Source organism: Vigna umbellata, chromosome 3 (assembly GCF_029865625.1).
Source record: "Vigna umbellata cultivar VRB3 chromosome 3, Vumbellata_1.0, whole genome shotgun sequence".
In the NCBI taxonomy this organism is placed as follows: Eukaryota; Viridiplantae; Streptophyta; class Magnoliopsida; order Fabales; family Fabaceae; genus Vigna; species Vigna umbellata.
Genome location: NC_142167.1, coordinates 45,011,765 through 45,039,566, shown reverse-complemented (window position 1 = coordinate 45,039,566; position 27,802 = coordinate 45,011,765). Strand labels below are relative to the sequence as shown.

At 32.9% G+C, this 27,802-nt stretch overlaps 2 protein-coding genes across 2 annotated transcripts; one reads left to right on the top strand and one right to left on the bottom strand.

Annotated features, from left to right (window-relative positions):
* The first annotated feature begins 5,791 nt into the window (after positions 1-5,791).
* LOC124830593 (Peroxidase superfamily protein) lies at positions 5,792-7,520 on the top strand. Its single transcript, XM_047304363.2, has 3 exons — positions 5,792-6,097; positions 6,192-6,383; positions 6,748-7,520. The coding sequence occupies exons 1-3, from the start codon at positions 5,879-5,881 to the stop codon at positions 7,381-7,383; spliced, it is 1,047 nt and encodes a 348-aa protein (XP_047160319.1). The 5' UTR covers positions 5,792-5,878; the 3' UTR covers positions 7,384-7,520.
* Positions 7,521-14,957: 7,437 nt separating this feature from the next.
* Positions 14,958-26,275, bottom strand: LOC124830592 (SCY1-like protein 2 B). The gene is made up of 14 exons (XM_047304362.2): positions 25,544-26,275; positions 24,991-25,095; positions 24,319-24,429; positions 23,583-23,765; positions 23,124-23,250; positions 19,761-19,822; positions 19,580-19,666; positions 19,177-19,263; positions 18,558-18,671; positions 18,326-18,454; positions 17,861-17,923; positions 16,593-16,754; positions 16,335-16,453; positions 14,958-16,223 (listed from the first exon to the last, which is right to left on the bottom strand). Exons 1-14 carry the CDS (start codon positions 26,033-26,035, stop codon positions 15,281-15,283), a joined length of 2,784 nt encoding a protein of 927 aa, XP_047160318.1. The 5' UTR covers positions 26,036-26,275; the 3' UTR covers positions 14,958-15,280.
* Positions 26,276-27,802: the final 1,527 nt, after the last annotated feature.

Genomic DNA, 27,802 nt, shown 5'->3' with positions numbered 1-27,802 from the left:
GGATGTAGATGGATCTTTAAAACCAAGAAAGACTCAAAAGGCAACATTGAGAGACATAAGGCAAGACTTGTTGCCAAAGGGTTCACTCAGAGAGAAGGAATTGACTACACAGAGACCTTTTCTCCTGTATCTAAGAAAGATTCTTTCCGAGTAATTATGGCATTAGTAGCTCATTTTGATTTTGAGTTACATCAAATGGATGTGAAAACAACATTTCTTAATGGTCATCTGGAAGAAGAGGTTTACATGAAACAACCTGAAGGATTCTCTTCTAAAGACAACGAGCACTTAGTTTGCAAGCTTAATAAATCCATCTATGGATTAAAACAAGTCTTCCGTCAATGGTATCCAAAATTTCATGATATTATCACTTCATTCGGTTTTGAAGAAAACGTCATGGATCAATGTATATACCAAAAGGTCAGTGGAAGTAGGATTTGTTTCCTTGTATTATATGTGGATGATATTTTGCTTGCAACCAACGATAAGTGTTTGCTATATGAAGTGAAACAATTTCTCTCAAAGAACTTTGACATGAAGGATATGGGAGAGGCATCTTATGTCATTGGCATTAAGATCCATAGGGAAAGATCTCGAGGCATTTTGGGTTTGTCTCAAGAGATCTATATCAACAAAGTTTTAGAGAGGTTTAACATGAAGAATTGTTCACCAAGTGTAGCTCTCATCGTGAAGGGTGATAAACTCAATTTGAATCAATGTTCGAAAAATGATTTTGACGAGGAACACATGAAGAATAATCCATATGCTTCAGCTATTGGAAGCCTTAGGTATGCTCAGGTTTGCACTATACCTGACATTGCATATGTTGTTGGAGTTTTGGGAAGATATCAAAGTAATCCAGGTGTTGACCACTGGAAAGCTGCAAAGAAGGTAATGAGATATCTTCAAGGGACAAAAGATTACATGCTTATATATAGACGAACTGAATGTTTGGAAGTGATTGGCTACTCCGATTCAGACTATGTGTGCTGCGTTGATTCACGAAAATCAACATCTAGTTATATTTTTATGTTAGTTGGTGGAGCTGTATCTTGAAGAAGTGCCAAGCAGACATTAACTGCTACTTTTACTATGGAAGCTGAGTTCGTTTCCTGTTTTCAGGCTACCTCGCATGGTGTATGGTTAAAGAGTTTCATTTTTGGGCTCAGAGTTGTGGACTCTATTTCTAGGTCATTAAAGTTGTACTGTGACAATTCTGTTGCGGTGTTTATGGATAAGAACAATAAAAGTGGATGTCGAAGTAAGCACATTGACATTAAATACTTAGCTATCAGAGAATGTGTTAAGGAAAAGAAAGTGATCATTGAACACATAAGCACTGAGTTGATGATTGTTGATCCTTTAAATAAAGGCATGCCACCAAAGAATTTTAAGGATCATGTAGTGCAAATGGGACTTGGTTCCACAATGTAATTTCATTATCAGTACATTTATTATTTTCAATGAAACTCTTATTCAGTTTGATGTTTTTTCTCATATGTTTTTGTGCACATTTAGTTTGAGAATATATCATTTAGTTTTGATCTAGCATAAACATATGGTTTATGCATTAAGTTGAGAGCTAATGTTGAGAGAAATATATATTGTGGTACATGGAAGATAACACAGGACCTATCGCCATGACTCATATATATTTTGTCACTTGTTGTGGTTAGTAATTGGATAAATGGACCAAATGGGAGAATGTTAGCATTATTTTCAAATATAAAATAAATATTATAGCATTTTCAGTTCCTATTTTTAAGGAACATAAAGTGGTCAATTAAGTCATTATTTTTATCCTTTTAACTGCATAAAGGTTATGGGGCAGTTATTAATTTTGTTTAAACGTAAAGCTCATTTATTTTTAACCTGTGATGGCCAGACTTTATATAAGGGAATGGGTTACTCTCAGTTTTGATCACTAAGCCTATTCCTCTATTCATAAAACACACCATCAAGTTTGAGTGAGTTAAGGTCTAGAAAAATAAAGTTGTCTGTGTTTGGATTACAAAATTGCAATGGCAGGAGGTATGCACATTATTCTTTCATTTTGTTTTCGCTGTTTTTTATCTGAACGTGTTAATGTGATGTTAATATAACATATTTAGGTCAATTTTATACTCTGTTATTTTATCACATTCGGCTCGGGTTTTTCGTATAAAAAGTTGTTCCTCGTTAACTTTTCACTTTGATTAAATGAGTTTCAAATACAACATTTTTACACATTGAAATTGAAATCCTACTTTGTTGATTGGAAAACGTTCTTAAAGCTTTCATGTATAAAATCTCTCAAAAGGTAAAAAATCAGAGTCTCATTCTTGTGGGAAAATCACCTACTTTTGTTTCTAGAAGTAGTTAATTTTTATATTTCACTATCCAAGTGATTTTTTTTAAAATTATTTTATTTTATTGTTGGTTATTCCTGACTAGGATTTTCTTGTAACCGAGGTTGTAAAAGATTTTGTATAATTCAAAATCTTGCATTGTACTTTTTTGTTTTTATTGTAAGATGCTTATAAAAGCTTAAATTAATGGATTGACTTAATTAGGATTATTGAACAATTGCATGCAATTATCTTGTTTGATAAACCAGTATAATTATTGATATTATTGTCTTTTTCCTTTGAGACTCATATATGAATTACATTCATATGTTTTATTGAATATTAAAACAAATGTTATATCAAACATTTATCATAAGTCAAAAATTATAATAATTAATTAGAGTGCAATGATCCATATTTAAGAACATAACAAATCAATAATCACAAACAATTGAATTTATTAATTTATTGAATAATAAAAAAGCGAGGTTATTTTAAAAAAATGTTTTAGAAAGTAGTATATTTATTAGAATGATCTTAAACTATGGAAGACATTTTGTATAAATGAGGATTACTTATTTTTATGACATTATTAATTTACACTAAAGCTCTAACTTGGTAAGACAAAATCTTAGATATATAAATGAAAAATAACTATCTTATTCTTTTGTGGATTCCAAAAGAAAATTTCAAAGAATTATGTTTTGTCTCATGTTAGAGGGATCCACCAACCAAAAGGAGCAATGTGTTCCTATGCCACCATTCAAGACAAGCTTTTCTTCATTGCCATATGACACTTGCTCCCTCAATTCCCTCCTTGTCTAGGGATTGAATCATTCCTTCAATCACCTCAATATTCATAAAATCACTTTTGGTCTCAATGTTACCTCAATGTTACCATCATAGTAAGTGGTGTTTAAAGTGCTATTCTTCTTCAACTTTAGTATTTTCTTTCATCTTGTCAATAATCTTATATTGTTTAAAAATCAAAAGTTAAATCAGTTTAAATATTTTTTTTCTATAAAACACAAGTTTTAAAAGAGTCAATATTTGGGATCAAGAAATATTAATTCTAACACCTTCAATTGAGAAAACAGATACAACTGTTTGGATCTATCGATGATGAGGTTCACTAAGAACTATCAAGAAGGTTCACTAAGGATACATAATAAAAAATGAGATATAAGTCAAACTGGAATTGATACTACTCTCTTCCCAAAACCTTAAAATAATAAGTTAATAGATCTTTCAATTTTATATAATATTTTACTTTCTTATTTTTATTTAATGTAAGACTTAAATCCATACTTAAATTCTTTATAAGATGTTAGTGATTTTGTTGAAAAAAAAATATCAAGGAAATATGGGATACCTTGGAATCAACGTACGATGCTCTGATGATGGAACAGACTGAGGATTGTGAGAACTTGTCAGCTGCTGGAGTGGCAAGTCCTTCTTTTTGTGCTTCAATGGTTCCTGTAATCGCTCCATGAAGGTGGAAATTTTTCCAACATAACATTAGCAAGAAATTAAGGTTATGTTTATATTGTTGATTCTGTTAACTTGCATCGCAGGTTAGGACATGGAAATTTTGGTTCAATCAAAAGACTGAAAAATATGCATCTTATTAATACGTTAATGAAAATGAATGTTATAAATGTACTTTTTGTGTTGAAGCAAATTTTGCAAAGAAACCTTTTAAGCATGTCACTTCCAGATACATTCTGACTTGGCTGCTTTAAAAAAAAAACATGAGTAAAGGTGGCAAAAAATATTTTATAACTATATCTTATCCAATCTATTTTTCAACCAGAGTTTTAGTTTGACTATCAATATAAGGATTGTCTTGCCCAATTTGAAAAATAAAAGTTAAAACAATAATTCTGGATAAAAGAATTAAAAATAAATACAAGCATTTTTTAATTTAGATAATGTGAAATTAATTTAAATTTTTAAATGTAAATATTTTATACATAAATTATATCACTTAGGTGTATTTTAACAAAATAATGTTATGCGAAAAACAAGGTTGAAAATTGTCTTATTACATTAGAACTTTCAATAATAACAAATTAAATTATTGAATGAAAAATTAGTAAAAGTGAGGTAGAATAATGGTATAATTTTACAAGTTGTTAAGGTGTTGTTATTTTTCATGTTTTTCGGCCAATGAAATTTGTTTGCCCTTCCCAAGACTGTGATTACAAAGACTTCATTCGTAATATTAATCAAGCTTTTCTTAAACACTTCACAAATATTTGCTTTTATATTGATTGCGTTGTTTGTGGAATTGGCTATGGCCTCCAATGATTTTAATTTGTGCAGAATAAAATGAGTTTTAGAGATTATTAGATATAGAAAATGCATTCAAGTTTTTAAAATTGTAAAGAGAATAAAAATAACATTTTCCAAATTGTAAGAAATTTTTTAAAGTGTATCAAAATGGTCCTTAATTTTGAAAATTGATATCAATTGAGTCCTTTCCGTTAAGTTGGCTGGACGGCGTTAAAAAAATTGATGAGTGGATGCTGAGATGACGAACGAACGCTCGTCCACCTGCGAACGAACGCTCGTCCACTAGAGAACGAACGCTCGTCCACCAGAGAACGAACGCTCGTCGACCTCTTACTGCTGGACGACCGTTCGTTATACACTGGACGACCGTTCGTTCGGTGGTCGACGAGCGTTCGTTCGCTGATGGACGAGCGTTCGTTCGCTGGTGGACGAGCGTCCGTTCGTCATCTCAGCATCCACTCATCAATTTTTTTAACGCCGTCCAGCCAACTTAACGGAAAGGACTCAATTGATATCAATTTTCAAAATTAAGGACCATTTTGATACACTTTAAAAAAACGAGGACCCAATTAAGACATTCGTACATAAATAGAGATGTAGTAAAGGATTAAACCAAAAAAATAATAGCAAACTATAATTAGGAATAGTTTTAATTTTGTTTGTATTACTTGCCTTTATTTTTATACACTTTTAGGTTTTACTAGGATATTTTTGTCACTATTTAAAAACATTTGTCTTACTAGTTTCTCCATAGGAAATTGATAAGAAATAAAATGAAGAATGTATTAGACTGGAAAAACGAATAATTCGAATAAAGTTGATAGTTTTGGTATTGTCACCTTATTTCCATCCAATGAAAGAAAGGTTTAGTGGTGGCCAAGGAAACACATTTCAAGTTGCCAAATATATTTATTTATTTTATTCCAATAAAGTTGCTTCGATATTCAGAATGCACCAATACAAAAATGAAGAAAATGATGATCTTGAAGAACTACAAAAAATAGAAATTAGTTTTTAAAATTATATTTAGTATTTTTATACATTAAACGTAAAGATTAAGCAGCACTTAAAATAGATAATTTAGCGGTTAAAAGAGATTTTACTTTATCTTTGAAAAAGTGAGAGAGTAGCAGCTGAGCTGACACAAACCATATATAGGCATCATCTGATTACTGTCTGTGTCCGTGTCTGGTATACAGTGTGAATAGAAACTTCAAAATCAAAAAGGGGCCACCTTTGGAATCTTTGAGACATTCATGAGGATGGGGATGGAGACGAGAATGATGATGGCCATGGTTGTTCTCATGTTCCTTCTGCAGATGGTGGCATCATCGGATCTCCGACCTGGGTTTTATTCAGAAACATGTCCAAACGCAGAAGTTATAGTACGAGATGTGATGAAAAGGGCCCTTGCGGTGGAACCCAGAAGTGTTGCCTCCGTTATGCGGTTCCAGTTCCATGACTGTTTTGTGAATGTACGTACGTAATTCCTGTTTTTTCTTCTTCTGTAAACTTGAAATTTTGTGAGTGTTTCTTTGATTTCTGATTTGGTGGTGCATGATGGTTCAGGGGTGTGACGCCTCCATGCTGCTTGATGATACACCCACCATGGTTGGGGAGAAGCTTGCTCTCTCCAACATAAACTCCCTGAGATCATTTGAAGTTGTCGATCAAGTTAAGGAAGCCCTAGAGAACGCATGCCCTGGTGTTGTCTCCTGTGCTGACATCATTATCATGGCATCCCGAGATGCTGTCGCTCTGGTTCCATTTTCTTTCTCTCTTCTCAAAACCCTTCCCTCCTTCCATCTCTGTTTTACATACAAGTTCCTCTGCCTATTACTTTTTTATGCACTGTTCCTTCCTATTTTCCATCAATGAAAACTATTTTCAGTATATAAAGTTAACCTAATTATACAGATCTTGATTTTGATCGGATTTATTTTTCTTTGTCTACAGTTTCTTATCTAAATGGAAAAAAGTTAAATGCATTTTGTTTGAAACTGTATCTGATGATTAATTACCAGTAAAATTGAAATCAGTATTCTTTGAAAGAGGTGCATGCAGATGTTTGATGATGAAGCAATGAGTCTGGTATGAGTATGTGTTGTTTTTACTTTGATTGCAGACAGGTGGACCCGATTGGGAGGTGAGGTTGGGAAGATTGGACAGCTTGAGTGCTAGTCAAGAAGACTCAAACGAAATAATGCCGAGTCCAAGAGCCAATGCGTCTGCTCTTATCGATCTGTTTCAGAAGTACAATCTGACTGTGAAAGACCTTGTTGCACTCTCAGGGTCTCACTCCATTGGTCAAGGTCGGTGCTTCTCCATCATGTTTAGGCTGTACAATCAATCTGGAACTGGAAGGCCTGACCCTGCCATTGAGGCTGGCTATAGGGAAGAGCTTGAGAGACTTTGTCCGCTGGATGTTGATCAGAATGTGACAGGGAACCTTGACTTTACGCCTCTTGTGTTTGATAATCAGTATTTCAAGGACTTGGTTGCTGGGAGAGGGTTTCTCAACTCTGATCAAACACTTTTCACATTCCCACAGACAAGGGAGTTTGTCAGATTCTTCAGTACAAATCAAGGTCAATTTTTCAAAGCCTTTGTGGAAGGAATGCTTAAAATGGGTGACTTGCTGTCTGGTCGACCTGGGGAAGTTAGGACCAATTGCAGAGTCGTCAATGCTCGCCCTGCTCATTTGCTCTTTGAGTCTCAACACAACCTCCTCAGTAATAATAAATCAATTTACGATATGTAAATCAATAGATGATGATGCATCATGTCTCTTCAGATTCATGCCTTCTATTTATGTTATCCAAGTTTTCAACTATGAACCAAACTCCACTGTTAAGGTTTGAACCATCTTTGGCTAATTAATTTTCGTCTTTTTCTTCACATTCCAACTTTTCAGATTATAAACTCTTGGATAGTTTAGTAAATGCATTCAATTTATAACGTACAAAATCAGTATATTCATTTAGTAACTATTAGTATGTTGAACCGTAAACATGTCGTGGAATATTGCTGCCAATTTATAAATTGATCAATGATTTATACAAGTAAACATCAACTTCGATTACCAACTTTAGCTGTTATGAAAATTTCTTAATTTCTTAGCAAAGCTTAGACTTGTTTTTCTTTTTCTGAGTTCTTATAGAACTTAGCTAAAGAAATAACAGAGAAAGCAATTTCAATCATAATTTAATATGAACGTGCTAAATGAATATAATTATGATATATGGTCACTAATAGAGATGCATACAGAAGTAAATAAAAATTGTCTTATACATGCAAATGTGAAACTTTCAAAAAAAGATGAGGATATGAAAGATGACTATTGATGTCAATGAATCCATAATTAACTCTACATATTCTGATAATGTAACTCTTGATGTTAGATAGATGGAAGATTTTAAAACTTTCTCACAAAAAAAGTATTTTTCATCACCAATGCTAGTAAGTCTATTATCACCGGAGAAGGAACTGTTTTTATTTCAATTTGAATTTTGTTGTTTCTTTTCTAAAATATAACTTATATTGTTAGTACTCTTGTGATTTTAGTGACATTAAAATGAGAAAAAAAAGTTATGGTATCAGTTGGAGAGTTTTCAACAGGATAAAAGATTAAGAAACTCAAACTTGGATAAGTTTGGATACTCATTGTAATCATTTCTCATAAGTTGTGTGCTTAAGAAAAAATTAGATGTAATATGTGAGTTCAGTGAACTAGTATAAAATCTGTTAGTGCAGATGATATTACTAATCTTAATGGTCTAATCTACTGTTATAAACTTGGATAAATTTGTATACTCATTGTAATAATTTCTCATAAGTCGTGTGCTTAAGAGAAAATTAGATGTAGTATGTGAGTTGGGTGAACCAGTATAAAATCTGTTGTGCAGATGATATTACTTATCTAAATGATCTAATCTACTGCTATACAAAAATGTATTTAAAAGTCAATTATCTATTGTATATATTCTTCACAATGTGCATGAAGCTTTACAAACTCATTGTAATCATTTCTCATTTCTCATAAGTTTAAGAAGGTCAATTATCTATTGTATATATTCTTCTTAGAAAAATTTAAGAAAGTCAAACCTAGACAAGTTTGTGTACTCATTGTAATTATTTATCATAAGTTGTGTGCTTACGAGAAAATTGGATGTAGTTTGAGAGTTTGAGTGAACGAGCATACTGTTCTGCACATGATAGTAGTGATCTAAATGGTCTAATCTACTACTATGCAAAAATAGTCTAAAGCTCAATTAAACTCATCCTTCTAGAGTCCATTGTTCTATCAATTACATTTATAACAAAAAAATTTCCAACTTAGTCAATTATCTATTGTATATACTCTTAACAATGTGCATCAAGCTTTAGCAAACTCTGGATTGAAGAAGGTGAATGAAGAAATGAGATCATTGAAAAGAAATAAAACATGGGAATTGGTAGATTTTTTAATTGGAAAGAAACCATAAGATGTATATTGGTGTATATTGTAAAATTTAATGCAGATTGTATTTGCCTGAACAACTTTCAATCTGAGAAAAATTTAAGAAGGTCAAACCTAGACAAGTTTGTGTACTCATTGTAATCATTTCTCATAAGTTGTGTGTTTAAGAGAAAATTGGATGTAGTCTGAGAGTTAGAGTGAACCAGTATACTGCTCTGCAATCTAAATGGTCTAATCTACTGCTATGCAAAAATAGTCTAAAACTCAATTCAACTCATCTTCTAGAGTCCATTGTTCTATCAATTACATTTATAACAAAAAAAATTCTAAGTCAATTATCTATTGTATATATTCTTAACAATGTGTATCAAGCTTTAGCAAACTCTAGATTGAAGAAGGTGAATGAAGAAATGAGATCATTGAAAAGAAATACAACATGGGAATTGGAAAAAAACCATAACATGTATATTGGTGTATATTGTAAAATTTAATGCAAATTGTATAACTAAGAGATTCAAAGCTACATAGAATTATACAAGCATGTGGAATAGATTTTACTGAAATATTTGTTCTCATAGTCAAAGTTAACATAGTTTGATATCGTTATTTAAACCTTGATTTATGGTCAGAAGATCGTACTACTAGAATTTGACAGAAAAGGATTCAAACAAACTCGGTCAAATGGTAACAACAAAAGAGTCTTAAGAAGTGAGAAAAAGCGAAGATATTTGGTTGTGGCATAATCATTTAGGACTTGCATTTTTTTGTTAAATAAAATAATTATTTGCCTGAAGAGTTTTCAATCTAAGAAAATTTTAAGAAGGTCAAACTTAGACAAGTTTGTTTACTCGTTGTAATCATTTCTCATAAGTTGTGTGCTTAAGAGAAAATTGGATGTAGTCTGAGAGTTGGAGTGAACCAGTATATTACTCTGCACATGATATTAGTGATCTAAATGATCTAATTTATGTAAAATTAATCTAAAGCTCAATTCAACTCATTCTTCTAGAACCAAGCTTTCTATCAATTACATTTATAACAAAAAAGATACTAAGTCAATTATCTATTGTATATATTCTTAACAATGTGCATCAAACTTTAACAAACTCTGAATTGAAGAAGGTGAACAAAGAGATGAGATCATTGAAAAGAAATAAAACATAGGAATTCGTAAATTTTTCAATTGGAAAGAAACTATAAAATGGATATTGGTGTATATTGTGAAATTTAGTGCAGATTGTATAACTAAGATTCAAAGGTAGATAAGTAACAGAGAATGATACAAGCATGAAATAGATTATACAAAAATATTTGTTCTCATAGCCAAAGTTAACATAGTTTGATATTGTTATCTAAACCATGGTTAATCCTTACAGTAATTTGTGGTGAAAATTTCCTTTTTTAAAGAGGGAGTTTTCTAAAAAAATTTATATGGAGTTGATTTCCAAGATACATGAAAAGAAGTTATGGAAGATAAGAAGATACTGAAGCTACACCGCAAGCATGAAGTCCATATATTATGTCATGTTGTTTGCAAGATTATGATTATACAGGTTAAGATAATATATATTATTATAATTTTGTACAAAATATCGTATAATGAGAGCTTCCTCAATTTAATCCTGATTTATATAAAGTAATACTATGTAGGGATACAGTACTACAATAATCATCATTTATAAACTCTGATTCAAGTAATACTATATATGGAGTACTACAATAAGAGTGTATCATTATATAAAGGGATAAAAAAAATATTTGATTAAATTATAAATTTGTCTTTAATTTTTCTTACAAAATTACAATTTTGTACAATTTTGTATAATTTTGTACAAAATTATAATCTCATCTCTGGTTTAACTCATACTATGTTGGGATAAAATACTATAAGAAGAATCTATCATTATACAAAAAGATATGAATGGAAATCATAGAACAAATTCTTTTTCAATTTCTATATTAACATTTTTCTTACTTTCTCTTGATTCTTAGAGAACTTAGACAAAGAAATCAATTTTAATGTAATATGAACATGCTAAATTAATATAATTATGATATGTGGTCACAAACTAATGCAGATACACAGAGTAAATATTATCTTATAATAGAAGATAGGATATGAAAAATGCTATGCTAAAAATCAAATAATACAAAGATGACTACTGATGTCATTGAAGCCATAATTGACTCTGCATGTTCTGTTCATTCATGTCACCCTCTTGATGTTAGACAGATTTAAAATCTTAAAACTTTCTCACAAAAATGTATTTTTCACATTGTATCCTTATCTAATTAGTTATTATCATTAGTTATCTTTAATATGTTTTTTTAATTACATTTATTTAAAATGTTATAATACATAAATTTCATTTATTATAGTAATTTTTTAAATAAATAATATAATTGTGATATTTGATAAATGAATATTATTGTAAGTAAAATTAAGATAATATATGATATTATTTTTCTTGAATTTATGACATATTAAGTTGTATTTTTTTGTGATATTGATCTAAATAAAACAATATAGACAAACAAATTATAAGAGTCAACCATTAAATTTAAGTACTTCTAATTTTTAAAATACTTAAACTTTTCCACCTATACCTCATCGCACCCGGCAGCAGTACCTGCTTCAAGTTCCTCATGTTCTCATTTTCTCATATTTGAAGAGCAGGTTTGTCTCTTATTTTTGCATATAAAATTATAATTTTGTAAAAAAATATTATACAATCATATAATTTCATTAATTTTGTTTCTATAAATGTTACCATCCTTTATTAACAAGGAAATGTTACAATTCGTATTAACTATCTTGATAGAGAGATGAACATAAGATATTAAAAGAATACTTGAGAAATGAATTTGAAACTAATTCTTCAAATTGAGGTCTCAAGATAAAAATCATCTTTTTTTTAAAGTTAAAATATGCAATGGATTTTTTTAAAAGAAATTAGGATGATAACATGCATGTTAATTAGAGAAAATTTCAATTAAAGAGAATTGAAGTTATATATTAAAAAAAAAATCAAACTCCAATTAGGTCGTATCAAAAATTTATAAGAAGATGTAAAAAATTTATAAAAAGTTTATCAAAGCATAATTGGGACCGAACAAATTGGATTCTTATTACTCTTTCTCAAGGAAAGAAAACAATTAGACAATAAATGGACTCTCAGAATAAAGCATGTGTTTAATGATTCCATCCAAAGGTAAAAAGCTCACTTGATTGTTAGAGGCTTCACACAAACTCAATTACTTCTGTATTCAAGATTACCATTATTAAAATGTTGTTGTCCTTTCATGAAATCATAAAACTTACATTAATTTGATGTGAAGTGGTCAAATAAAACCAAGATATTATTCTATGTAAAAGGAAGTGCATTCAAGATTAAAGACTTATTAGAAGAGTTTTGTACATCACACGTACCAAAGTCTGATATTTCTTTTCAATGAATCATTTGAGTTAATATCTTGATTATACAAATCTTCATCAAAATGCAATTAAGTTTTCTCATATGTATCAAGCAAAACACCAAGTAAAGGGTTATTTTTTTCAGCTAAAAATGAAATAGACTTAAAAGATCTACATTCATCATGTTCTAATCATAATCATATATTACATTGTTAATAATCATATCTTTTATAAGAAGATTAAACATAGAGATAGATTATCATTGGGATAAGGTCCAATTAAGAGTTCTACATTTCATTCATGTCTCTAATAGTAGACATATTGACCAAGCCTTTGACTCCTTATTCTTTCAAACAGTTTCAATCCAAGCATGTCATGTTTGATCTTTATATGTCAGCTTGCAGAGAATGTTAAATGAAACTTCTGTTCATCATCCTTTTGTCACAACTTCTATATCTTTTTTTATTATTATTTTAACTTTGTATTTATGTGTGTATAACTTGAACTATGTAAGAAAGATAAAAGAATTATTTTATTGATAAAAAGTATATCAATTACATTCCCACGATTTCTATTTATAATAACCAAAACGTTGAAAATAATAAAATAAAAATATGTTAAAATGAATGGAAAGATTATGAAGATATGGTTTTTCCAAATTATTACCAATATATTGAAAGCATTTTTATTCTATAAAATTCGGCTTCTGCACTATATACTTTTTTTTTCTTTTTTTGCTTATTAACGTCATCAAACTTTCTTTAAAGAAACATGCATTTCTCATAGGTAACTTTTTTTATCCGTAAAAAAATATGCATAGCATAGTTTGCGTCATTATATTTCTTCAAGATAAAAATATTTTCTTTCTTGAAGAGTAACCCAAAGAGAGCAATTACATTTTTCTTTGGAAGATGAAACTTTCCTTCTTCTTTTTAATAAATAACCTCTATTTCAGGGAAATACTTAAGTTTTAATATGTTTTTTATATTAAATTTGGCCACAGATTTTTTTCTTTAAATCCAAATTCTATATTTCATCATCCCTGAAATAATCATGCCACATATATCAATAGTAATGTAAGTTGACTTGTAATAGAGTGTTTTATAAATAAAATATGATCTTGATTTTGCATGTACCCTAAAGAAACTATTGTTTCTGAATCTCTCAAACCATGCTCTTTAAGATATTTTAAGACCATATAGGATTTTGGGAGGTAGAAATTTGTATGACATCAAAGGTAACATTAAAGTTATGTTGTCTATTAGAGATTGTTAAGACAAGCATATTAAGAAATAAGATATTTAGTATTTTCTTAATAACACTTACCTCCTTATTATATTACCTTTAAGGCTCTTCAACTTTAGGTTAAACAACTTTTCTTCCTTTTAAAGTAAAAGTGGATTGTCTTATTTGGTTGAATCTTGAGTCCACTTCAAAGATATATATATATATATATATATATATATATATATATATATATATATATATATATATATATGTGGTAATAACAAGAAAGAGGACTCTTCTACTTCAAGTGATGTCTCCACTCAAAGCATAAGGCATAAGGATGACAAAAAAGAATGTTATTTCATGACAGGTGACATCCATGGTGGTAAATGCATAATCATTATGAGGATGATAATATTTGTAAGACTAGACAAAGTAAATTTCACAATAGGATAAAAGAGATAAAAAGACAAAAGGAACTTATTGCAACTAATGTTATTTAAGATATGAGTGAGTAACCTATTATTGTCGATGTTAATTTACAAAGTATGTTAATTAACATACTTTTTACCTATTATTGTCAAAGTGAGTAACAAAATATGAACAAAACACCAAGTGTTTTTTTTCCTTTTGCTTTTGCAACCTTTTTCCTTTATCGTGATAAAAATTTATTATCGACATCGATCGTAAATTGATTCAATGATTTTTTCCCGTAATGTTCTTCAAATTTCATAAGACAAGCAAATTGAAAGTGAAAACCTTCAAATAATCATCAGTGTAGGAATAAATAATACGAGGATACCAGTTCTCTACTAAAGCAAAATTTTTTCAAATCTTGTGAATGAAAGATAAGAAAAAACTTCATCTCTCACACTAATTCATTTGCCTCAACTCAAATTACTCTAACAAATGTGAATCCTAAATAATGAGTCACAATTGTTACACTAATTTATTCATTTCTTATACTAATCCAAATTACTACTAAAATACTTTTTAAAAAAAATGAAAAAATTGGATGCAGCATAGTTCACAAATGAAATTACACGTCTGGTCAAGAGTTACAACCAAAAGCTCAAATGAACCTCAACAGTAAGAAAAACAAAACCTGTTCTTAGCGTTTCAGTCCCAACATCATTTCTTCCCCCAGGACGTCTTGCATCTCAACCTACGCAATTTCTAACATGCTAACGGTCAAATCATACATATCAGAATTCAAATCCTTGTGTACAAAAGAAACTTTAATGACAGACTTTATTATTTCCAACCCGGTCACAGTAACAAGGACTTTTCTGAATACACTTTGCCCGAAGCCCTAAGAATGAAATATAACATAGCAAGGACAAAAAAATAAGAAATAATAATCCAAATTTTGCAAAATCACTATAGACTAAGCAACATACAACAAAACCTTTACATAGAGTAGCCGTCCCTTAAAACATGTTGCCTGGCAAGATTTTCTGGAATCTCCCATCACACTAAATGTCTCCAAGCACGGGATGTTGCACAAAATGTACAATCTCAGCAGTAACCTACTAATACATGGGCAATAGAAGCAAGTTACCCTAACAAATCCAAAAGGGGTGGCTGCTCAGCGTGTGACTTAGTGTGAGAGGACCTAGTGGTTGACGCAGCTCCCCTCCCTCTTCCTCGTCCTCTACCCACTGCAGATGATGGGGGAGGTGCAAGTTTAGGTGCAATGTGTTCATTCTTGTTGGAAGAAAATATTGATCCTAGATCTGTTGCTGGTGACTGAACATTATTGTATGAAACATTGGATGCTGGAAAAGCTTGACTTTGCTTTAGGAACCCAAGAGAATTCTGATGCCCAAGGCCACTATTCAGGCTACCCACTGTGGAACTAGTCCTTGAGTTCAAACTAATGGGATCTGCAGAAATTTGGGGACTAGCAGACCAACTCATGCTAGTTTGGGAACCAATATTGCTTGAAGTATTTGTCATCGAATTAAACCCAATGTTCAGTGGCATTCCTGAACTACCATTGTTAGGAATTCCAGATCCACTTGATACTGAGCCATTAGGACGTGGAGGCCAATCAGCAAAAGGATCATCAGATTCAAGATTAGATGTGGATGAAGTTCCTGCTCCTATTGTGTGCTTCTCAGTATCACTAAATTGTGGGGTAACACCAGGAGATGCCCGAGGTGGCCATTCTACATCTACTGACGGGCATGACTTGGTTGTTTGCTGAGCAGATAAAGCAGTTAAGGACAAATGCTTTTGTAAAGATGTTACTTGACCCACATGGCTGCCTGCCAGAGATGGACGGGCTGCATCAATAGAATTCTCAGTAGATGAGGCACTGTACTCTGTTTTGGGACCCCAATCTTCATCCCAAGAGGAGCTGCTTTTAGCTGAAGCAGGCACAGAACTGCTGCTTGTCCGCAGGGCTTCGGATTGAACACCATTAACCACGGGAGACCGTTTTACCTCTGGCATTCCAGAATCAGTCACAGCCACTCCTCGCTTCTCTTCTATTTTGCTGTACAAAGCAAACAATTCCAAAAAATATAAGAGGTTTGTCAGAGATCAAGAACAGAGGGGAAGACAAAGAAAATGTAAGAGTTAGAGGGTGTGAAAAATTAAAGAATACTGGAGCATATCCTTGACAAAGAGCATGTATTTGGCAAACTGTTGGACGTTCAATTGTTGAGCAGACAGGAGGGGCATAAGCAATGGAAGAACATGCTCGGCAACAAATTCTACTCCGTACTGAATACGAGAAATCAAACAAGACTTAGGTATTACTCCAAAATGCTATTTAACAACAACTCCAAATATCATTGATCATAGCAGTCAATAATATAAAAAACTAAGATTCATGTTAGGCAAATATCATTGGAAATATCACCTGCTTGAAAATAGAATTTGCAACCCCCAGGGTACACATAAGGGTTGGAGGGGAACGGTCAACAGCAGTACAGCGTTGAATTGTTTGCAAGATGTCCAAGACAGAATGTTTATCAAGTCGGTTAACCATGTCTCCTAGGCACAACAATGCGTTGACTCTAACCTATCAAACAAAAGAGAGAAATACAGATATGTGTGCATATAAGGAGAAAAGACCAGCTTACTAACACAATGTCAAACTCAGATCTTACCTCCGATCGGAGGCAGAAAAGAAAAACACAAGATTATCACACGAAAGTGCTACCAATTATATAAAATTAAATTCAAGGATACACGCACATCAAATAACACAAATAAGCCATAATAATGATAAAATAACATACACATCTAGCTGGGTAAAACAAAATCACGTTAAGCATTAAAGAATCTCCCAACTCTGAATGCACATCAGATACAAGTTTGTAAGGTTATGTACAAGCCAAGACAAAGGATCCTAAACTACCAAAGACAAGCCTTGTAAGAAAACAAAAGGCTTCTAACCTATCAAAGACAAGTCTTGTAACAAAATAGGTTTCTAAAACATTTGAAGTTAGTTGTAGCAATTCTCAACATTAATGAGAAAAGACTGAGATTATGTGGCAGAAACAGGGGTACCACAAAAGCATCACTCACCGACCAGCACAGCTCAAAATTTGAATACCCCAAAACAGATTAGCAGACCCACAAACCAGATTGCAATAACAGAGTAAGGTTATTGCATTCACGGAATCCAACCAAGAATAGAACACTCATTTATTAAAAAAAAAAGGTGCCAGAAATCAGTCCCATCACCCATTCCAGAACCCATCCAAAGCACAAAAATCAAGGTTGAGCTTCAAAAATACAATAGCAAGAAAGGTTCAAAGAATTAGAAACCCATAACACTTGTCCAGCAAGAGTTTGAAGTATAATGGGCGGACCTCACAGTAATGTTCATAATGCAATTTGAAATAAGATAATAACAAAAACAACAGTATTGACACCAGAATGTCCATATGTTAAATGAAGGAAATATGTGAAACATGAAAAAAAAAATTATATGAAACTTTGACATGCTAATAACTACAATTTAATTAAATAACAACCCTACAATCAAATAAGGATCTAATTATTCTAATTTAGGGTTAGATGCTAAAAAAACACCATATATGTGCATCTGAGTGTGTGGGCAGAGTGTCAAGCTGAGACATTACAAGTAAAGGTAAAAGTTCAAACAAAATATTAACATACCGCTGCAACCGTTGTTTTAAGTGCTAATCCATGAACGCGGGGCAAAACCACTTGCTTGACAAGCTGAAAGGCAGAACAAGAAAATTAAAAAATACAACAGATGTTCCTACTTTGAAAACAAACATTTGAATTGAAGTTTAAAAAAGTGTTAAGTTTATCTGGTTATGGGCTGGACAACACTAGGGAAATGGAGAAATAAGGTGACAATTATGATGGCAAGAATTATTCAATTTATTGTAACTTATTACAATAAGGTACATTCATTATAACTGTTAGCCTTTCTCTCCATTTTTCCTTTTCGTCGTTCAAATCATAAAGTTTAAACAGTCCCCAAAAACAAATATTGCAAGTTGAAACAACAGAAGTTAAGAAGTTTGTTCCCAGTTTACAAAGTACTAACATTCAATGGAAAACATTTGACAATTTGAAGAATTCAAGTCTACTCCATTAGAAAAGAGCACTCACCTGGGGATCTAGTTGTTTGGAAAGGGATGTAGACTTTTTCAGGACCTCTTCTTGCAAACGAGCATCATTATCATCATAGGCCCGAACAATCATTGGAAGAACATGAGAAACTAAATGCTCTTGACTAGTCTAAGATAACAATAATGGTCTGATAAGTTCGAATAAACTTAGCCACTAGATACATAGATTTTCAATCAACAAAATAAGGAAACTTATATAAACTCTCAACTACCTTGTTTATTATAAGATCAGCATGCTTCACAAGCAGTAACAGTGTCTCACCAGAAGCAGTACTCAACGCGGGGACAAGAGCTGGAAGTGTATATTGCTCAAAATCATTCTTGTCCTGAAAAAGTATATTATTCTTTGCACTTCAATTTCATGAATTTCCATAAAATTAAAAAAGAAACTTAAAATATTAATCAATCCCTTGCATGTATGTGATTTATTATTGATACACTACTCTTGTTTATCAAAAACCAAAAAAGAGGTTAACAGTTGCAACAAAATATTAACTCATTTCATCTTTGTAGAGACTGAATTGTTAAATTTCCTAAATCATAGATCAAGATAAAGCAAAAAACAGAATGTCTGCTTCAAAATAAAGCAAGCAGACACAAGTAATGAGATATCTGATAAATTAATAACCAGTAGGGCAGGAGAAACAACCAAAGCCTCATCTCACAAGGATGGGTGGGGGATAAAAATAGGGACCGAACCACACCATTGGTCTCCATTAAAACCAAATTAAAAAAAAAAAAATCAGAGCAATACAATTATTAATAACTTCAGAGACTCAAAAATTTAGATATTCTAAGGAAGTGAGGAAATGTAAGAGGGGATATTAGTACCTGAGACTCTGCAATAGTAAGAACCATTGGTAGAATCATTGGCTGTATCACCACATTCCTAAGCTCTGCACAAAGTGGTGGAAGGACCTGCATGAAAATTTATTTGTCCAAATTACATTAATGACAAAATTAGAAAATCATAACTCAGAAGCAACCATATTTGGAGAAAGCAGAACAACATGACTTTAACACATTCAACATAAATTCAAAATTCATGAAAGATAGAGAGTACATATTGGCTATCAAAGTTACAGGGCACAGGACTAAGTAATCGACAGAGTAAGATTATACTGAATTGTGAATGCTAGCAAGAGTACATGAATTGTGTATGATGGGAGAGAGCTACATAAAATTGACTAGCGGAAACAAAACAGAAATTTTAGCAAAACAGCATATAGCATACCTTGTATCGCAAGACACGGGAATCAAAATCTTTCCACATATCTGACAATGCTTTTAAGAACTCTGTCTTCTGCATGTTATCTCTTTCCTAAAGGAAAAGAAGACACATAACCAAGAAATTCAACTCTAAAATTTGCATGTTATCCATTTTGTAATACTAACAGACAGCTAAAAATTCTTACAAGCATGTGGTCAAGGAACCGTAGGGCACGCAACCTAGTGTCATGCCGAAAAAATGGTGATCCTGCAAAAGTGAGAAGCACATATTATCATGATGACAGATTATAATGGAGCCAAGAAATACAGCAATCATGTTCAGCAGACTATCTAAAGGCTCCAACAGCCAGCAGAGACGATATTAATTGCAATATTCAATGACAACCAAATGATTTTGCTTACTCGATCCTGTAGAATTACACATGAATCGATGCAGACCATAAACAGTACAGGCAATAACACAATAATCACCGAACGAACTTAAGAGAAGGTGAGTGTTAATTTCAGTGAACTAAGAAATTATAGTATAGAAAGCCAGGTTCCTATGTAGAGATACTGCAAAGAGCAACACTCCTATAGAGAACTACTAGCAGCAACCCATACCAAATATACTTAATTTTCACACAGACGTTTTATTACTCTAATCCCATCTCTAGTAACCGCACCACACTCGCATAACCAATTTCCTCCCTACTTCCCTCTCTCTTCCAACACAACCATCACAGCATCACCCTCTATTCCTCCTAGTGCACACCTTCCAAGTCTTTTAGGCCCACTTGACATGTTTAACATGAATGTGCAAGACCTCTCTCAGGATTTCCAAATTCTTTAAATTATTTTGTGCCCTATCACTGCCACTGTCTTCAGCTTCAGCCTTGGCGTCAAGGTTGAACTTTGGAGGCTTGCTAACAGTGCAGCAGGCTCCAGCACATCAGCATATTCTCTCTCCAAGCCTAACAGGCAACTCTTTCCACGTGACAATTCCCAACAGCCCTCTTTAATAATGATACAAGAACATGAGATGTATCCTTGAAGTGGAAGGGAGTTCAGGCTTATAGGCCACTTCAACCAAACATTCCAGCAACTAAAAATGTCCATAGAACCATCCAGACAGATCTAGGCACTGATTCTTGTTTATGGGGATGCAATTTCAGAGAGAGAAAAAACCCATTCTCCTACTTCAAAGCTCCTCTCTCAAATATTTATCCTCCCTAGTGCTCTCTGGGATGATATTTCAGTGTCGTAAGATCCTCATCCAACAAATTAGTTCTCTTTGAACTGCTTGCAACCATGTTTCACCCGGTACGAACATTGTACTCATGGGTGGCTTCCTTCCATAAGCTGCTTCAGAGGGTGTCACGGATATAGTTTCATGAAAATTAGTGTTAAAACTCGTACCAGTATTCAGCCCAATGCAAGCATTGAACCAAGTCCAGAGTTGATCAGTAATAAAGCATCTCAACAGTCTCCAATCTAAACACACCTACTAACAACCTTGGTTTGCCCATTTGTTTTTGGAAGCCAAACTCATTTTTTAAGTTGAGTCTCCAGTAACTTGAAGAATTCTTTCAAGAAATTACTTGGACAATTGCAGTGGACACTGAATGCAACCTTGTCATCTGAGCCTTCAACCTCTCAAACTCCTATACATTTTCATTAATACTGGCCCATTGATGTAGAGTTTTTAACAGCTCATAGCTTCTCCCTCCATACCTTTTTTATAGCTCTAATTTGAGCTGCTCCCATATCAACCCTAGCTCATAAAGCAGCCAATTGAAAAAATGGATAGTGGTCATTCCATACATAACTGTGTTAGATTCACTTCTGTGTCCTGCACCTGGAAGTATATTTACACTCTAGACATCTCAACAGTGGGGATCGTCACCATCAAACACTGGCCAGAACTGCTTTGGAATTCCTCAAATGATTCCCCTTGCCTTTACCTTAATTCCAAGCTTGTTCAATTCTTGGAGACTTCTAATCTTTTGCACCTTCGTCATGCTCTGATGTCATCTCATCATTGTGTTTTGCTTTTGACCCAAACCTTTCTCCAGCATTGACACCAATTTCTTCCACCATCAACAGCATTGTTGCTAAGGTTGTCTTGAGGTTTGTTATTTCATTCTGCAGAATGGCAATCTTAGCATCCATTTTTTAATGCGACCTTCATCTACCCCTTTCCTCAAGACTTCCCCTCTCAACAAATCCAGTAGATGGGAAAATTTTGATGCAATCAAGAAGCGGTATAGGTAATAACACAGAAATCATTAAACGAAATGAAGAAAATGGTGGGTATTGTTTCTGTAAAGAACAAAATTATAGTGGAGAAACCCTTCTACAGCAACCAACCGCCAAGCTCCTACAAAAAACTACTGCCCCCACCCAAAATAAACATGTTTAATTTTCACCTAGAGGACTTTCTACTCTGCCTGCATTATCTAATAACTGCACCACACTTATGTAACTAACTTCGCCCCTATTTCCATCTCTCAGCCACTCACAGCATCATTCTCTGTCCCTCAACCATTCAAGAAGATTCCTAAAGATATTATGGATCTGTGTGATGTAGGGATACTGCACAGAGCACAAATTGCTCCCTAAGATCTCAACCGGTGAGATTTACTTTAACAGCAAGGGTAAGTAGACCCAGTCTACAAAGATTTTCCAGAAAAGTAGCTGCAAGGCTGTGAGAACAGCTGCCACAACCTACAGCACAGTGAAAACAGGAGAATAATGGGGGAATCAAGACACTAACTATAGGGAAAAACACAAGTCCCATGTTAAATATAAATAAGGCCAAAGTAACGTATATATAGGAGTGAGAGACAACCATCACCTCACAAACCTGTTCTGTAGGGTTGAGATAAAGCACAAACCCAACTTTTATGATGGTATCGAGTTGTATCTTAGCCTTGTCAATGGATCCACCTACTATATTATTACCAAACCGATATGGCTGGGCATGAGAGGGTTAGGACAAACCCAAATCCTACATTAACTAGAGATAAGGCGAAAAGTGTGTATATAAGTGGGGAAACCTTATCTTGAAAGCAAATATGTATGATTGAGTTAGGATCAAACCCAAATTCAAAGAAAAACAATGGTTTTGATACCATGTTGATATGTTTAGGAGAAAAAGAAAGGAGACTCACAATAATATTCTGAATGAATGATAATAGATTGATATTGATGTGATATAAATTACAAAAGTTTTACCTATTTAGTAATGCACTACAAGCAGTACTAGCCTAGACCAGTGAAACAACCAACCTAACTAGATAATATAATAGCACTCAAATATTCTAACTTTCAGGTTCAAACACTTCCTAAGAATACGCCATCAAGGTAACCAACTCAAGAGTCATCTGTTGTGAAATGTAGAATTATACCTTCCTGTTCAGATATGTCACCAAAAGCTTTAATTAATGAAATTAACACCTATTAGAAATTCATTTACAAGAAATTCACCAAAAAAACTACTCTAAGATGTCATGTGTTTTTTATTTAAGCAATGGAGAAAATGCATTGATTCTCCAAGCTATCTTTACCTGTAAAATCCATTGCTGTTGGCCTGGAAGACTCATTCGGAGAAAGCATCCTTTGCAGGTCATGAACCAGTTCTGATGGGATAGATGAGAATGCATCACTGGATAAGTAAGTCAAGGTATTTGTGTACTGCATAAGTACAAAACCAAAATTTCTTATTACCTTCTAACGAATGAATAATAGAGCCTAAAATCTTGTCGTCAAGTAATGAAACTAATAATTTTCCTTCCTTCTAATTAAGTAATTAAAAAGTCTATTCAAGGACAAGACACGTGCAACCATCAATGAGAATCTATTCAGAAAGTTTAAAAACAAAAATCTATAACTTTAAAATCAGTACAACTTAATTGCAGTAGAGGGGCAATTAAATGATTTGTACGTACCACCTTCACATTGTTGTGGCAGTCCAAAAAAAAAAAACTTAATTACACAAGGTAAAAAAATAAAGGATTTGTATGTACCATCTTCACATTGTTGTGACAGTCAAACAAAGACTTGCGGGTGATTAAATGATAGGCAAGGCATCCCAAACTGAAAATATCAGATGAACTCCCAGCTGAAGACCCAGTGCTCCTCACCAGCTCAGGAGCAGTGTAATTAAGTGATGGCTGAAGAGGCAAAATAGAGTCCTCGACATCATATTCCTGTACAGAAGTTGAAGTGAAATAACATCCATTACAGATTGTTTAAGCAAAACTTACTTTGCCCCTGAGGATGAGAATGAGATAGAGATAGAGATAGTATATGTGTCTTTTAGAAGTGATAACTTTATGTGGCCTTCTTATAAATCGCAGTTTAGACCCATATATTACAATTATAATCACGAAAATCAAGCCACAATATACACAATCATGTTACATGTACCAGGAAGAATAATAGCACAGGTATGATTACAAAATTTAGAGACGTCTACTTCCAGAGGAATATAAGGGTACTGAAAGTAGAGTTTGTGTCTAAAAATAAGCAAAGGAAGAAAATGTTGAGATCCTGATGAAGATGAAACATATAACACGAAAGAATCACTTTGTAAAAAATTATATAATATAACTGGTAATATAACACTGAATTGATCAAATATATATAACAAATTTATAGAAATGAGTTATTAGTATTAAAACCAAAAAATAGACATCATATACACATCAAGGAGATCAAGTGAACAAAGTTAATATTAATCTTATTAATTGTTCCACTCACAGCATAATGGAAGGGTTGCAGATTAGATGAGTCACCAGAAGTCTGAGTGGCAGAAACTGCAAAACCGAATCCAGCAAGTTTCCAGGCTCCACTCAAGGTGATAAGAATGTTCTGCAGAACATATACAATTATATTTAATTCACCAATCTTAAATTTCACAATGAAGGAACAAAAAAGGATTTGTACCACAGGGTAACTATTAAACGAAGAAGCGGTCCATATGAATGAACTGTGAAAGGTTAAATAGGACACCTCCGAAAGAATTCAAAGAGCATAAAATACCTTTAAGGTTAAGCTAGGCTGTGAAAGTGACAATTAGAAATACATAGATGCTACCGACGGGTACAAAAAAAAATTTACAATACAATTAATTGCTATAAACCATTTCCAGTAATATGCCATACACGGGCAACTTACTAGCCAGAATTTCTTCGTTTATAAAATATGGGGCTAAACAAAAAAGAAAAAAGAAAAAATATTAAGGGGGGAAATTAAGTTGAAGCAATATTTTCAAATAGTCCACAACTGTGTTTTAAGTCGCGTCAATACTTTTTTAGGTGTCAACGACCACAATTGTGGCCCCATTGTCCACAATTTCCTACAATATCATGAAATCCGAAACTGCGACCCATATTAAGACCATGAGTTGCAGTAATGCTAAAAGATTATCACCTCGGGTGCTATAGCTCGATGAATAAGATGAGCTTGGTTGTGGAGAAAGTCCAGGGATTCTGCAATCTGAAGTAAACCATGCTTCACCTCCAACAGTCCCATTTCCTGAAAAGCAAAGGCTCTATCCTCAGCAAGAAGTGAAAATAAGTGGTAAACCCCATTCTAGTCCCCTAAATTTAGAGAAATGTAAGTAAATCCCAAAAATTTAAAATTCGAGCCTCTAATATGCACAATTTACTATGCTTACAGTCCATCGCGAAGTTAAAGGCAGAACTAAAGTGACTAATGGATTCAAAGACAGGGACCAACAAAAATAAAGACAGAGACTAAAGCGAAAACAGATTTAAATCCCAGGGATTCATGTACCACGGTATTAAAATTCTGAGACAACTGAATCAAAACATCACGAACTCAGACTAGAATAGAAGTCTATTCCGAAAAGAAACAGCAAAGCAGGGAGTAGATCGAGTGAAGCTAGCAGATCACGTAACAAAACGAAACGAGATGTGGATCATTTACTACGTATAAGAAGGAACTGAAAAAAAGAAGGTACCATTCCCCTGAGATCTTTAGGAAGAACAGGAATGTTATCAACAATGGCAAGAGTATTGGCAGCGGAAGCAAACAAGGGTTCGGTGACCATAGCCATGGCGTTCTTGCTCTCGTCGAGGGCCTGGACGACGTGAACGACCCCAGGATGCCTGAGGCGAACGAGCTTGGCGGCATCGGTCCGAATCAAATCGAGAAAGGAATCCTCGGCGGCCTTGGTAAGGCCCGCGCGCATTCGGGCCTCGGAAAGAGAGCGCTTGTCCAACACCCAGACGCAGACGACAGGGTATTGGTGCTGGCGCGCTGGATCACGGGCCCGGGCCGAGTAGAGCCTCCAGACGAGCCCGGGCCCCGCAGAGCCGATCTGGTCAAGGAGCTCGTAGTCCTGAAGTGCCTTGGGGCCCGTGACCTCCTGCACCGTTGTCTGCACTCTCTTCTCTATGACCGCGGCGGTTTTGGCCAATGCTTGGGTTAGGGTTTTCATATTGAGCGACATTTTTCGAAGATTTTTATGACTGAATTAAACAGCACGTCACAGGGCACAGCTCCCTCTAATTCAATTCAGACTTTGAAGATGGATTGCAGATTTACACTGTGCCCCGATCACCTTCTCTCTCTCTCTCTCCTCTTTTTCCCTTTCTCTTTCTATTTCTCCTTCTATGCTCTTACATTCATCTTCCTTAGCCCACCCACCTTCTTCTTTAGTCTATTTTGTCCTCCTTCATCTTTTTCTTCTACCATGCCTTCCTTCTTCTTTTTTCTTTTTTTCTAAAAAAATTATTATACCATTCAACCCTTCTAATTTATTAACTAAAACCATAAATATATCTCTAAGATTTTTCAGACATATTTACTTTCAACCTATTAGAATAACTTGTGATAAAAACAAGAACTTGAAAAAAAAACATTATAAGTAATTATCAATTTCTATAACTAAATTAGTTATAGTTAATAAATATTTAATGAACTTGGTTTCAATAGAGGAAGTCAAAAACGATTTCCTATTGGGACATTGTTTTATATTCGAAATAACATGATATGATGATATAGCAAAATTAGTAGACAAATAAAATTTTTATTTAATTTCTTATAAAAGATAACTCTTCAAATCCTAATTATTAAAACTAATATATGAAATTCAACTATATCCAATATTTCAACTAGTTTCCAATAATACTTAAGCTAGTAATCTAACCACATAATTTAGTATTTTAAGATTAAAATAACCAAACAACATACACGGTTCTAATAACTAACTCATATTTGATGGTATACTGTGTGGTTCTCAACTAACAAAGTCATTCTAACTAGGAAGATAGAGTCTAACCTCCTTAACTTAATGTTTTTTATAGATGCTCTAAATTTTAAGTAGTCTCAATTGATATTAAATATTATTTCTTTTGTAATACGCCTTAAACTTTAATTTTTTTTTTTCTTATTGACTTTTTTTTAAAAGTTAATACCTACATATAATAGAACTTTATTTTAATTAACCCTTAAAAAAATTCTAATAAAATGAATTGCAGCAAAAGGAAAAACAACGAAATTAAAGCTCAAGGTATATATTTATGAGAGATAAAGTTTGAGAATAATTTAAAGTTTAGGCTATCTGCTTTAAAAAAAAGTCTAAGACAATTATAGCCTTGTGTGTGCAAATAATAATAGAAAGATAAAAGTAAACAAATCCCTCTCTGCCTTGTAGTTTAGGTCTTTCACTTGTAACAGATAATTTAGCAAGTAATATTTACTCATGAGGCTAAAATGGTCATATGACTTGGAATTAAAGTCTCACTCAAAAATGACAACACCTCATTATATGTTCCTATCGAAAAAATTTAACTTTTGTTTAATTGATGAAAACATATTAAAAATGAAGAAATTGACTATTTTTATTAAAAAAAATATTGAAAAAGAAAAAAAAAGTGTTGTCATATATAAATAAAGTATAAATAGTAAGGTAATTTAATTGAAGTATTTAACAATTTTAAAATATTAAACTCCACCGTTCTTAAATACCCGGGGTTCAGTGAAAAATAAACTAATTTCTCACGATAGTTTTTTGCATAAATATTTATAAGAATGAAAAAATATAAGATGACTTTTCTTATAAAGTAAAATTAGTTCTGTACAAATTTTAAAAAATATAAAAAATGTATAAATTCTTTCACAAATTCTTGTTTGTTTGGTAAGAAATTTATGAGGATAATTAAAAAACATCACAAATCTTATCTCTACCTTTTTCAAAAAAAAAAATCTTTTATTT